Genomic DNA, 15,272 nt, shown 5'->3' with positions numbered 1-15,272 from the left:
TTCGAGAGGCATGCGATAAGGGGACCCTCTGTCCCCTTTCCTTTTCGCTATCTCAGCTGAGGTCTTTAGCCAATCCCTAGCTCGGCTTTACCAAGCTAGCCTTCTCTCCGGCTTTACCTCCTCAAGAAGAGGGCCCACAGTGTCACATCTGCAATATGCAGATGACACCTTAGTTTTCCTCGATGCCTCCCACTCCGAGGTAGAAAACCTCAGAATTTACCTCAAATGTTTTCAAATGGCTACTGGTTTCAAAGTAAATATGGTGAAATAAAAAATGATGGGTGTTGCCATCACTACCAACCTTATCAGAGACCTCATTCCAGCGTGGGAATGTAGAGTGGAGAACTTCCCAACTTCATACTTGGGCCTCCCTCTAGGCCTCGGAAAACCTAAAAAGAGACACTGGTGACAGAAGGTTGGCTGGTTGGAAAGGGAGATACTTATCACAAGCAAGTAGAACCACTCTTATCAAAGCCACCCTAACCAATGCACCAGTTTATATGATGTCACTCTATCAAATTTCAGCCTCGGTGGTTAATCGACTTGATCAACTCATGAGGAACTTCCTTTGGTCGGGACAAGCAGATAAAACTAAGTTTCATCTTATCTCCTGGGACAACCAGGGGGGACTGGGCATTAGAAACTTGAGAAAACATAACCTCGCCCTCTTGTGGAAATGGTGGTGACGTTTGGCCACCCAGTCTGAATCCCTTTGAGCTCAGGTACTAGGAACAAGTACAAAATTCCAGTACATTCTTGAATCCCAGAGACCAAACCTTGGTCTAACGCTTCAAGGGTGTGGAGGTCCTTAACGGCCACACTTGAGCATTTCAGGAAAACATTAGATTTTGCCCAAGATTAGGTACTAGAGTGCGATTCTGGACCGACCTGTGGATAGGTCATACCCCTTTAAGGGAATACTATCCATCTCTGTTCTCAATCGCGGTGAATAGAGAGGCTACTGTTGAGGATGAGTTTAGATTGGAAGAGGAAGAAGACGATGGCATCCCTCTTTTAGAAGAAACCTTTCAAAGGGGGAATCCAATCAATTCCTCTCACTCTTGTCACTGCTTTACAAAACCTTTATCCCTATTCAGAGAAGGGACAAGTTGGTGTGGTCCCTTGCTCCCTCAGGGGATTTTAAGGTGGCTTCGTTCTGTAAAGAGCTCACCCAACCCCCAACTTTCCCTCTCCCAACCTCGATTCTTTCTCTAGTGTGGCAGACTATTGCGCCTCCAAAGGTCCAAACTTTCAATTGGATCGCAAGTTCAAGCAAGGTTCTCACTGTGGATCACCTACAAAGGAAAGGAGTCCCTATTCCTAATAGGTGTATCATGTGCTTGTGCCAAGAGGAATCTAATAACCATCTGTTCCTGTATTGTAACGTGGCCCATAGTTTATGGAGTCTACTTCTACAACTGTTCGGGGTGCAGTGGGTATTACCTCCAACTGTTAAAAACCTCTTCGCTTTGAGCTTGGCCGCGCACTGGCTGAAGGCAGGCAGAATCCTATGGAAAGCAACAGTGGCAGCAACAATTTGGACCATTTGGAAAGAAAGGAACGCCCGAATTTTTCAGGGATAGTCTTATCCTGGCCCTTCGCTCTTCTTTAAGGTTACATCCTTAGTAACCTTTTGGGCGTCAAACCATCTGGCTCAACGGTATCCCTAGGGACTCCTTCCTCTCGAATTGGGAGCATATTCTACTTCACAATCCGAAGAAAAACAAAGTTAAATCTGCATGGAAACCTCCTCCCCAAGGAGCAATCAAATTAAGCAACCCAGGCCACGCAGGGGCAAGAGGTGTTTTTAGAGACCACCTTCGAAACGTTATCTTCTCCTACTCCGAATATGTCGGCACCCAAGATTCACAGTTTGCCGAATCTATGGCTCTACTTAGAGGCATGCAATGTTTTGATCTGTCTTGGGGACGGTCTCTCCTAGTGGAGGGAGACACTAGAAACATTATCTCTTGGGCTTCCAGGACTACATCCCCCCCTTGGTATCTAGTGCCTATTTTTTATGAGATTGAGGATCTTTGCAAGGATACGCCAATCATATAGGCGCATATCTCGAGGACGTCGAATGGGCTCGCCGATCAGCTAGCGAAGGACGGAGCCATGGCCCATGCAAATGAATAGGCACTTCCGCAGCTCTTTTTGGGTCGAGCACGAAGCACGCACTTTACTCGATCTCCTCTCAGACGAGGTCCCTTTTTGTTCTACTCGTTCGTTCCTTTTTGGTTTCTCTCTTGTAAATTTTCTTATTATAGTGTAAGGGGATAATTTATAACCCCATTTTTTATAGGGTCCGATGACCTATTCTTTTTTACCAGAAGTACCGGCTTTAAGGTACTCTTGGATGAACCTTCTTCTCTGGTATCTATCCTCTTAAATCAATACAATTGTTAACAGTTATCAAAAAAAATATAGATAACAATGAAGATAAAGGGAGGAATAGTCAAAACTCAATCTGGCCTCATCGGTGGCCACCACAGAGTAACTCCTAATCAGATTCTAGCCCAATAGCACAGCCATCAATTCTTGTTAGATTCACTTTATTTTTTCTAAAGAGGTAGAATACAACGGATTCTTCGACCCCCAAACTCAAGTAAAGTGGCCTCCAAAGCGAAGCATGTCGTGCTTCAGCCCAATTCCCTGCTTCGGGCAGATTCTGCCAGCCCACTTTGGCTGAATTGCTCAAGCAATTCAGCCCTCTTTGGCAAAAAACATGTTTAACATACAAAATTTCACGCTATTTATTTTTAGATTTTTTTTGTAAGTACCCAAAGACTTCTCCAAAGGCACTAAATCTCTTCTATTCCCCAGCCAAACGGAAGAGGTCTATGGAGCAAATTTAAAATTGCAGCCACAATAATCCATCACACCAAAACCATCAAAACTCCCAAATTCTCAATCTCTGGCACAAGACTCTATAATTGGGGTGTGTCAAGCTGTGGACGGGCTTTTTCCTAAGGAGTGCCATGCTAGAATTGTGCCCTTTGCTTGACGTATGCTAGCCCCTTATTCTTGGGGTGTGCCCTTCTCTGCTTCCTCTCCCTCTATCTTGTCGGAGAATACACTTTATCCAACACAAGATTATTAGAGGTTGCATCTATTTACATTTAGTGAGCCTCACGGAGAGCGTCCACTGGATCTAGATAGAAACCATCCTCATCCTGTGGAATAATTCAATAAATATCCACAATTTGAGAGTCTTAAGGGCTTAGAGCCTCAACAGTTATTATGTATACTGTTTTTTCAAATAAAAATGGAGCCACTAATCCAATTTCCACACCTCCTCGTGTGTCATGTAACATCAGCCCATAATACTTGAATTCATATGCCATACATAAAACCTTTAGAATGGACACTCTTGTCTTCACAAAATATTAGCAAATACCTATGCATGGGGAGCTCTCTGGAGTTGGTGTCTGATCTCCAATTTAACTAGGCTTGACAAGGTCAACCCTCTTTAGCGCTGTTAATACACCTCCTCTCATAAACGCTTTTCTTAATTAAGTTATACGCCCTCTAAGTAATTTTAGGATAGTCTCTCTTGAAAAGAGTTGGGCTTCAGAAAAATCAGATTCTTTTTTAATCGATTTAAACAGAATCTCCTTCAAAGTTCTAACTGAGGAAGAAAAAACTTCTATAAATTAATTTCTCATGAATAACAACGCATGCATAGGACCCTACAATGTTCATAGTTAAGTTGTGCTCTCCATGATAATGTTGTCCACTTAAATCTATACGAAGCTGTACCAAATCCAACAAACCCATGGCTCTCCCATCAAAGGTGGGGACCGATGATTGGTATATCGTAACTAGTTTCACTCTAAAAAACTTAAGGTTGAGTACAGAGGAATGCTCGAGTATGTACAACCAGGGAAAAGCAGGCAGTCACTGCAGAATTGTTGATTAAGGTATGCTCTTATAACACATGCCTAGGTCAACATCCTATGATGAACATAACCTTTTGCGAGAATTTCCATGCCATGTACTCTATAGCTTTCATCTCATAATGAATCGTCACTACACACTGGTTCACGTGGAAGAAGTCCAATACCAATATATCCATGATGCTGTACAAAAAGCTTTGAAAATGATGAAGATAGGAAAGGCTTTAGGACCAAATAGTGTTTGAAAGTGCATGGGGGAGATTGGCATTGACTGACTGATGAAAGTGTCCAACAAGGTGTTGAGAACAAAGAAAATGCCAGACGAATGGAGGAAAAATATTATGGTCGCTATTTACAAGAACAAAGAAAACATACAGAATTGTGCGAACTATCGAAGGATCAAGCTTATGAGCCATACCATGAAGCTCTGGGAGATAGTGATTGAGCAAGAACTAAGGCATGAAAACAAGTGTATCTGAAAACCAATTTGGTTTTATGGTAGGTAGATCAACAACTGAAGCTATTTTCCTACTTAGGCAACTAATTTAGAAGTTTAGAGCGAAGGGAAAAAACATCCACATGGTCTTTATTGATCTAGAGAAAGCTCATGAAAGAGTACCTCGAGATTTGATTTGGTGGGAGTTGGAAAAGAAAGAAGTCTCCAGACACTAGATTGGCTTGGTGAGAGATCTGTACGATAGAGCGCTAACTAGTGTACGAACAACTAGTGGAGAGACGAATAAGTTTTTAGTGACATTAGATCTACATCAAGGGTCAGCATTGAGCCCGTACCTCTGTGTTAGCTATGGACGACTTAACAAGGCACCTACTGGATGAGGTACAGTAGTGCATGTTGTTCGCAGATGACATAGTTTTGATCGATGAGAAACAAAATAGCGTCAACACAAGTTAGAACTTTAAAGCGATGCTCTAGAATCCAAAGATTTTAAAATTAACCGGACTAAGATAGAGTATATGAAATACAAGTTTAGTAATAATAGGAGTAGAGATGAGGATGCAGTTAAGATTGACGGTCAGGAAGTACAAAAAGACCACACTTTCGATATCTTGGGTCGATAATCCAAGAAAATAGGGAGATTGAGGAAGATGTCGCACACAAAATTAGAGCTGGGTGGGCGAAGTGCAAATGTGCAACTGAAATTTTATGTAATCGTTGCATACCAATAAAGCAAAAGGGCAAGATCTATAGAACAGCTGTGAGACCAGCTTTGCTCTACGGGGTGGAATGTTGGGAAGACAAAAAGCAATATACCCATAGAATGAGTGTAACGAGATGAGGATGTTGAGATGGATGAATGGCAAGACAAGAAGGGATAGAATTCAAAATGAATCCCTTTAGGAGAATTTAAGTGTGGTACCAATAGGTAATAAGATGAGAGAGAGTACACTTAGGTGGACTGGCCACGTGTGGCACCGACCAAGTACAATATCTATTAGGAGATGCGAGTTAGTTCAAGTAGAAGGACTGAAAAGGGCAAGGGGGGGGGCAAGAGGACGTGGTTGGAAGTAGTTCGAAAACATATGGAGTTTATGACCTCCTGAGGATATGGCTTTTAATAGAGCAGAATGGCGAACCAGGATTCGTGTAGTCAACCCCAAGTAATTGAGAAAGGCTATGATGAATATGATGATGATACATATATACTTCAAAGAGATGCACCCACCACCACCTACCTAGGAGCTGCCCATGTATCAAGGCACCTTCCTTAGTGGTCAGGGCCCGTAGCCTACATCCATCTTATACAACTACCAACCTTCCAAGTGGGGCCTACATCCATCTTACCGAGGGGTGCATTATTGCTTCTAGCAGAAAACCTATCAAGCTTGCCAGCATCTCATTTGAGCCCCTCTGGCCATATAGGACTTCTTAGGTGTTCTTAGTGTCCCTCATATACCCCTGTTTTCATAACGTCTCCATTAACACAACTTTGAGTTAGTGGAGAGGGTGAGGTCTTCAAGTCCACAGCAATCCCAACATGGATACCCATCTATAGGTTGATTAGACTTCCCACCAATTTCATTTCCACTAATCTTCTACTTGAACATTTCACTTATTTTCTGCTAATTTCTACCCCTCTTCTTTTTTCCCCATAGATGCTTCGTTGTGAGTGCACAAAAGCTGATAAAGGAATGACATTGTGAAGCATATTCAAAGAAAGATACCACGAGGCTAGTTGATCTATTTTTTAATCAAATATCATGTTTTATGAGGAGCCCATTAGGACGAATTCAACACACTTGATCTTTGTATAAGCAGTAGAGTTTTAAAATGTTTGATGCGAACCCAATGTAGTCGAGGGTTCGAAGTGGTGATGCGGCTCAATGAAATACCGATGGGGGGGAAACACCTCCAATTAAACAAATAAAAATATAAAAAATAATAATGCATAGAAAAAATGTAGATGTGAATTATGTGATAATAGATATTTAAATTTGTTCACTATTTCTAATATTTTAGTTGTCGATTACTCTGAGTCCCTCAATAGCCTGAAAAAGAGTAAAAGAGTTTGTTGTTCCAACTTCTAATCTTTAATTTTTTAAATGTCTACGATAATTAACATGAAAAAGAAAGAAATATATTTCATCTGATGTAAAATATCATTAGTTAAAACCATAGTTGCTGGAACCTTATAGGCAAGGTCACGGACCCGGTCTAGAACTTCAATCTCGTGATTCCAACTAGAGATCTTGGATGGAACATAGATACCTATATTGTGATCCTCATTTCTAGCAGGTTTGAACAATTGTTCTCAAGTGTGAGAGTGCATATGATGCTTTCTCTATTCCGCACTGATTCATATGCATTGATTCAAGTTTGTGTCCAAAGGTAATGTGAAGCAAAACATCATTTGAGATCCCTTATAACTCACTTTTGCAATTCCTATTTCACAAAATCGAGATTCCATATGATAACGATTGAGCTCCTTTGATATAGGATCATACAGACGATGATCTCAACTATAAGGACCTTCCAGCAATCCATGGTTCACTGGACCCGAACCAGTTCCCATTCCCAGGAACACAACCGAACACGACAAATCCATTTCAAAATTCATATAAACATCTTAAATTCCAAAGTTTAAAGATTAAACTCCATAAAGGCACGATCAAAATTTTGAAAAGATGATCAGCTCTCGAGTCTCAACTCTCAATCGCACAATTTATATGATAATTCTTCATGTGCATGTGCATCTCCACATCCAAAGCCGAGGATGTAGAGGCATCATCATCACTATCATCATTCCCCTCTACGTATTTTCTTCCTCAGCCTACTCTAAGTCAGCCTCCTCCGCACCCCCCTCCACATATACTTCTCTTTGCTATTTAACCACCTTGGAACCAAGTTAAATGGTTTTAATGTAGGGGAGCACATATACCCCCTCAAAACCCTTCTCCCACCTTTTTGGATGCGGAAAAAACAAAGAATCTTCCCAATGCTTGTGGGTTATTTTCCTTGCAAGAGCATGGCTCATGATGTGCTATGCCACCATATGCTGACAATGCGCTACATATGCAGGCACATCACATTTTTTTCGCATATGCGGCCTCGAGCGATGCACTCCATAATACATTATATGGCCGCATTTTAATAAAATTAAGCAACACTCTTCCAAAAGCCGAAATTAGATGATAAATCCTTAACTTGACTAAAGTAAGGCATATTTCCTATTGTCCACGAATTTAACTCTCAAACAATAAAGCCCCTTTAAGAGAACTTGAGGACCTCTTCTATACTTGATTTAAAAGTAGAAAGTGATGCAAACTTCTTCTCGAAGGTATAACATTCACAAGGCTGTAGTTCACGGTGATCCAAAGGTTACATAAAAGATCGTTTTGAGATCAATATCTCATCACAATAGGTTTTTCGTGATTTGGATGCTGCTAGCTTCAAATGACGAAATTACTTTTCTTTTGATTGTTGGGTTTCTTTCTTTTCATTATTGAGTCTCTATTGTAATTGGATGCAACTTTAATTTCCTTAAGTTATTGGGTTTCTAGAAAGTAAGGTTCCAACCTTAGTTGGATTAGAAACCTGAGATAATAGGGTTAGAGTTCTTAGGAGTTAGTTTCGTATGCTTTCAAGAATCCAAGTATAAGTGAAACAAAACTTGGAACTCTTTATAAATAAACATATAGGCCTATGGCCAATTCATTCAAAGTTACTAAGAATAAAATTATGTTCTTTCATTTGGTTGAGCAAGGTCATCTTTGGAGACGTAATTCTACAATTCTATCTTCAGTAGAAAGTGATTCTACAATTCTATCTTAAGATTGGGATAGTCTCCTCAATAAGATAGAGCCTTTTTCTTTCCCTCTTATGTGGCAATTCCCTTTTCAAAAGTCACCTCAACCAAATTTGGCACAATATTTCGACCCCACTAAATCGACCCTTCCAAAACCCGAATAACATAACCCACCTCCTTCCCATATCCACCACCTATAACCCTAAGCCCCACAACCCTAAATTAAAACTATGCTCACCTTATTCCCTTGTAATCCATCAGTTACTTGCTGGACCTGCAATTTTTCAGTAGCTTCAATCCACGGAATAACCTCTGAAACCAACTGCAATTGTATCTCTAATCATGCCAAAACCTTCTTCATCTCTTTCACTTCAATCCTACCTTATCTAGACCTTCCATTCCCATATCCTTTTTGCACTAAAAGACTTTGATATCCACAAAACCTGGCTGTTGTGAATTTTGTAGGACATTTTGGGAGAACTATTGTGTGTGCATGCAGGTGACAATTTATTTATAAATGCTGACTCCAAATTTAAGCAAGCAAACACAAGAAAATTAGAAACATAAATATTTCATTTATGCAAAGAAAATGCTTACAGTTTTGGTTGGTTCATCAGGACGTTTTGGGACCCTCTTGGACTATCCCATTTTTTGGATGCCAAGAGAAGCCCCGCTGCTCCCTCTCTTGCTAGCTTTGGGTTGATTTGTGGTGTGCCTTGCTGGGGGATTGAGATAAGGATGGAGTTTTTCTCTCTAGAACTTGGGGAGCCTAGAGGTAAAGCAAGGGTTTTCTCTCTGGGAGTTTCACTCTCTAGGCTAGGTTGGGGTTTTCTCTCTCTAGGAGAGCTCTTTCTCTCTCTAGAATTTCTCTACCCCCTAAACCATACAAACGAACTCCAACCTTTACAAATAAAGCGCTTAATCCCTTTTGTAGATGAAGATTAGAACATGGGTCAGTGATCACCTTTGTGGAGGAAAAAGGGGTGGATAATAAACTTTGAATGTCTTCCGACCCCAAAAATGACAAAACTTGGGGTCCACAATGTACAAAATTCCACTCTAGTCACTCACAAGAGCTTACCATCCCATGCCTATGGCATGAAAGTCTTATTTCTTCAGTTTTGGTGCCCAAACGGGATATCATTCACTAGAAAATTAAATATTAGGCTTCTACGGTCATTTTGTAACAAATTTTACCCAAAAACTCCAAGGATCGGGAAGTTTGGGGCCTTTTTGTATTCTTAAACTCAAAATTTAGCAAAACGCATTTTCCATACACTTGTGCTGAATTGTACAGAGGGATTTTGCCAGATTCTTGAACCTCATGACCGGAAAGTGATGAGCCCCGATCTTATGAACATTTTGGTTTAACCAACACTCAAAACTCCCCTTATAGGATCAGTTATGAGCCTTTTATTCGATGAGAGTTACAAAAACAGCCATGTCTATGATTTTCGATGCAACCATGCCTTGATTGTAGCTATCGACACGATTGAAAAGTTCATTGAGCTATGATTCCAACGCACCGAACCCCATTGCCAGATCCTAACCAGATTGAGAGAAATCGCCTGACAACAGGTGAGAGGTCAAAGTTTATGAGATTTTCATGACATGAAAATGACCAACTTCTCTCTAGATTACCCCTCAATATGGACCTTATCAGAAAGCTTACATGGTGTAGAAAGATATATCCAAGCCCTGGGTCAACCTGCCCTAGAATTTGGGAGAAATCAAAGCTAGAAAATTGCAAAAAAGTGCTGTTTATGCAGCTTTTTCCCCCTTGGTGCATTACGAAAATTAACTCTTTCTACACTATGCTACACACCTAATCTTTCAGTAAACAGAGCCAAATGACCTCACATCGAGGAACTAAACTTTGAGGTTATGGGTTTTTAGGGCCTCTAGTTTCAAATATGAGGGTCCTAGGCCTGTAGAAGGCCGATTTCCTGGGACTCTTTTATAATTTTGGCATCTTTATAATGCTCAACAGCCTGTGTATAGTAATCCAGACATTGTTTCCACTGAATCTTCCCCGTCTGGCATCGTCTTGAGCCGAAACTTCAGGGATATCTTTGGCATATTAGGGACTGTGTTGTGGCTCGATTTGGGGCTGATTTGCATCCGTCTTCACCATTTTAATCATGTCTCTTCGTTATAAGCTCCAAAGTGGATTGTGGCCATAATTGACTCCGAGACCCGTAGTTGTTATTCATTGGTTCCTCCATCATACAAAATGAAGCTTCTTAAAACTTGGACCCAGAATGCATCTATTTGGGTGTGCATTTCGTTTTTTATTTACCCGCCCTCTGGTTACAAATGGGCCTTTTGGTGCAGGTTCGCCAAGTGCAGAAAAGTGTGTGCAAACACTTCTAAACCTCCTAGAACTCCTATTCTACTAGGAATCCTAACCCAAGTAGGACTCCTAAAGTAACTAGGAAACCTAACTCAGACTTAAAAGTGCCTTCATCAACTTTTAAGCCAAGGTTCCTAACTCATATAAACACTACTTTAAAACCTTTAAAGAACAACCCTTGCTTCCCCATAGTAACATCCCAAAGGCTGAGCAAATTGGGATAGAACCTCAGCACAAACAACTCAAATACTCAATTACTCACAACCAACTTTTCACTAAATAAAAAATCATGCCTATCTCGCTTTGTTGCTTAAATAGTATTAAGACCAGAAACATCTAAAGCAAAAGGAAAAGCAACTTCTTATTATATGCCCATAGCGAAGCGATGCGAAGCAAAGCATGAAGAAAGCAATCATAGTTGTTGGACTCCTATATAAGCAATGTGAAGCTTTGCACTCGAAAGCAAAGCTAAGCGAACAAAATGGGACAATGCGATGCTTAAACAAAGTACCAATTCAAACTCAGTTACCCAAAATGCCTTCATCACCCAACTAAAATAAAGGATAGAGATGGAATTACTTGAAAGTTGAAAACCATAAATGACATAAAGCACACGTGTTTTGCACTTAATTGCGATAGCATATGTCTAATACTTTCTTTTTTATGTATTTTGTCAATAACAAACCTAAATAAAAAATAAAAATAAAAAAACAAAAAAGAAGTGATACAGTCAAGGAGCTCTCTAGGAAACGACTAAGTGACCAACTATCAAAACTAAAAACGGCCACATTATCCATATGCATCTGAGCCTTGACTAACTTCCCTTAGGAAACAAACCATCCCTCAAATTACAACTATCAAAAGCCTCATAAAAAATTGTCACTAATGGCCATGATATGGGCACCTCCCTCCTGGCCCATCTAATCACATTGAGGCAGTCCAACTCAACAGTAAGAGCCACCCCCATCTCGATCAGCAATATCTTGAAATCCAAAAGCAATGCTTTAGACTCCACAGCTGTGGAATCACAAGCCCTGGACTGGGCTAGAGAAAAATATAATGCAACCATAATCAAGAATGCTTGATGTGCAAACATATGGCTAAAAAGAACTCAGGTGTTTTTGGGTAAGTAAGGACTCAGGTTTCAACAACATGTCTATATCCAAGGATCTATGCACAAAAATTTCATTCCAAAACAAAAATTGGAAAAAGATATGTATGTGCAAGATATTCTTTACTTGCGTGGGTCAGCAGTGAGATTCAAACTTTAGGCATTGTGCCGGAACCCCTAAATGGCATAAGCAAGTGCCTGTATCCCAAAATGGTACATTGAAATGATTTAATTTAAGGACAATTTTTCAAGGTTCAAACCCTTGATTTCCCTCATGCAGACCAGATGTCAATTATTACACCATATCATGAGGGATGTTTTGTGCAAAAGCTTCAACATTTCACAGCTGTGGAGTTCTTTTAAATGCGGTCCAAAATAAATTAAACCAAGATTCCTCTATTCACAATTAAAAAAGGGTCTCTTTCGATGCAAATATGAAATACCCTAAACACACCTCTAATTAAAAGATTACCCTTTAGGTTGAACCTCAAGGAAAATCAAGGATCAAACTGTGCTCAGTTCCAATGGATATGTTTTTGTCATCTAGACATACCTGATTTTCTTTTTCTTTTCCTTTTTCTTTTTCTTTTTCTTTTTCTTTTTTTTCCTTTTTCCTGATTTTACATCTAATTGATTTCCTAACACCGGAAAATTAACATAGACAAGTACGATATGGGTTACACATACTAGCCATCAACCATTCATCCTCTTAAATGTACAACATAAACGAGATACTTTTCTGCTTTTAAGTGTCAAAGAAACAACATCGCAGGCTCACTTTCCATTCATGAGGACGGCTTGTTAATGCATTGTGTATGTATCCTATTCCATGAAAACAATATTCATAGTATATCGTCCTTTCTAACCTAAGCTCCATGAATACTTTTGGAATGCCTATATACTATCAGGAACATACCTAGAATAATTACTAGTCCTACAAGAGCAAGTTCTAAGGTTATCACTCACAACCAGTGAAGTACTTTTAAAAAGAATAACAGGAATAAGTACACACACTTTTATGCACTCAAAGTAGAAACATGATAAACTCATGAAACAAGAAAAAGTGCAGTACATCTGTACATGTTTTAGCCTCTCCAGGCAAAAGCTAGAGGAACTGTTACATACCATAGCAATTCTGCAACTGCATCAGCTGGGAAATCTGTTGTAACCCTTCTACATTCTACACCATCAAGACTTACCTGAAATGGCATTCAAGAAAAATGAGAGCCTTCTCGCAAAAGTGGCTATAAAGAATGGATTAATCATAAAGCAAAGGAAATGAGCTAATGGGAGGTAAAGGCCCAAACATAGGTGATCAACAAAGACTAAAATCACAATTAAGTAATAGAAAGTCATGAAGTATATTGAAATTTTTTATTCACAATCACATGGCTCATTGGAGAGTCTTAAAAATAAATAAAAAACTAAATACAAGGTTGTAAACTCACCGAAGCTGTGACTTTGGGCTTAACAGAAAGCCAAACCAGGCCAGCTAAAATGTTCGTTACGGCTAAACCAAGGGTCAATATGTCTGTCCTTGATTGCGAACTGCCAAATGAGAAATTTATGACACAATATTGAAACAGAACACCATAGGCAGAATATCCAAGCAATTGGAGGCAAAGTAACATGTCTGTACATGTATGTGGACTGAGGAGTACGAATCAAATCTATAATTTAAATCAAATTATGCTATAATTTAAAATGGTATAAGACACCCTACCCTTAATTTTCAAATCTTGGCTCCATAAAACAGAACTCCACACCATTCCGTAAGAGTCCACATAATCATTCACTAAAAAAGAAAAAGGCACTACAATCAATACAGACTTCAACCATACATCAGTCACCAGCTCTTCCAGGGTTATCAACAAGTCAGGCTTATGGTTAAATGGTAATTATTTTATCTGTTTTTCACATACTTAGGTATGACACAAAATCCTCACTACAGCCACATCGTCACTTCCATTTTAATTCAGACAACGCCTTCATTTGATTGATGAAGCATGGTATGTTTGGCCACCTTGAGATCCATTTTGCACAACTTACAGTATATCGGTATTTCTTCCAAAAAAAAAATTTATTACAGTATATTGGTAATTATTCAGACAATCATCATAGTTGAATAGAGTTAGTTTGCTTCAATAATATCATCTATCTGGATTATTGTTAAATGGTGAGCATTTTATCTGCTTTTCCCACACTTGGGCATGACACAATCCTCACTACAGGCATATTGTCACTTCCATATTTGATTCAGACAAAGTATTCATTTGATCGATGAAGCATGGTAAGTTTCCTCATCTTCACATGCATTTTGCATAATTTGGGAATATTGGTAATTATTCAGACAATCATCAGAGTCGAAAAAAGCTAGTGTGCTTTGAGAATTTCATTTACAACTACCACTGTGAAAAGAAACCAACAATATGACTTTTGCTAAAATCAAGTTAGTCGGTCTAACACTCAGCAGAACATGGTGCCCATTTGTTAGAGAAAAAGTGGAGGGGTTAGATAAGAAAATTACCGAAAACGTGACAGAGCCAAATAAAGAATTCAATTCCTGCTTATCAGAACAAATGGGCCTCAAGAACAGCCACTTTAAATAGCATAACAGCAGAGATATTCTGAAAGGGGCCAATTGAGAAAGCACATGAGAAAGAGAAGGGCAGGCATACCTGCTGGCATCAGCGACCGGAGAAACACCGGAGAAAGCACGATTGAGGAGCACAGCCAACAAAGAAATGCCACCAACATATATCGGAGCGCTCCGAACAGTATCATCACTTCTGTAAACCCACTCCGCAATTGAATCCTTGTTTGGTATTGGCCCTCTGTACCCACCCTTTGCACAGAAGAGAGAAGCAAATCAATGGTCAAAGAGATTTCTGATGAAAAAATGGCACAGCTTGCGCATCTACCCTCTCTCTCACCTGTAATCCTGAAGAAGCTCTGATTGTCCTCGAGAGTGGGCGATGGTGAAAGAGTGGTCGTGGCTTGGTTACAGAGCATGGGAGGGAATGGGAGAGGAGGAGAAATGCATTTGATTCGGACATTGGAACTGAGAAAGTTTGTAGGTACTCACGATTTCATCTCTCCCTAGCTCTTTATTGTGTGTTCTTAATTTACAAATTTCTCGAGTGAGCGGGACAGAAGTAGAGGGCCGCCGATAATGGTGTTTTAATCTTAATTTAACCCGTACTTTGTTGGAGACACGCCCCACGGCCACAGGCTTTGGATATATTTGTTTCAATTTAACATAAAAATTTTCCCGAGTGTCCTGCTAAATTTTTATTTTTTTTATTTTTTTTTAAGGGAATGATCGTACCGTTAAAGATTGTATTTGAGCTTAAGACCTTTGATTTTGTCGATTGAAAAATCCTATAACCTATTATATGGGCCAGCTGTCAAAAGTTGTCAACATTAAATTTTTTGACCTTTGTACCCTCTCCCTCGTGTTGATAATTGATGCTTTTCTTCTATTAATCCATCATTTCATCTCTCTAAGAGTCCTGCTCCTCTTCTGGCTGCGACTTAAAGGGTATGTTTAATAATGGGAAGTAAGTTAATGAAATGTAAGTTGGAAGTTCTTGAAGAACTGTAAATTAGAAGGTAGTTAAGGAGTTTGTGGTTTATGATAACCG

General features: G+C 39.6%; 1 protein-coding gene across 6 annotated transcripts in view; it reads right to left on the bottom strand.

The window, feature by feature from the left end:
• CCB4 (cofactor assembly of complex C) overlaps positions 1–14,711 on the bottom strand; it is a 67,389-nt gene extending 52,678 nt beyond the window's left edge. For all 6 annotated transcript variants that reach the window (XR_002281748.2, XR_002281749.2, XM_020670167.2 and 3 more), the window contains exons 1-4: positions 14,562–14,711; positions 14,307–14,473; positions 13,077–13,176; positions 12,754–12,827 (exon numbers count right to left, since the gene is read on the bottom strand). Coding sequence is in view for 4 of the 6 variants with exons in the window: in XM_020670167.2 (XP_020525826.2) it covers positions 12,754–12,827; positions 13,077–13,176; positions 14,307–14,473; positions 14,562–14,684 (464 nt within the window). In the remaining 2 variants the exon portion in view is untranslated. The remainder of the gene's footprint in view (positions 1–12,753; positions 12,828–13,076; positions 13,177–14,306; positions 14,474–14,561) is intronic.
• Positions 14,712–15,272: the final 561 nt, after the last annotated feature.

Source organism: Amborella trichopoda, chromosome 10 (genome assembly GCF_054954075.1).
Source record: "Amborella trichopoda isolate Santa Cruz 75 chromosome 10, AtrichopodaSantaCruz75HAP2 v2.0, whole genome shotgun sequence".
NCBI classification, from domain to species: domain Eukaryota; kingdom Viridiplantae; phylum Streptophyta; class Magnoliopsida; order Amborellales; family Amborellaceae; genus Amborella; species Amborella trichopoda.
The sequence above is the reverse complement of the archived record's forward strand: the minus strand, read 5'-3'. Positions and strand labels throughout refer to the sequence as shown.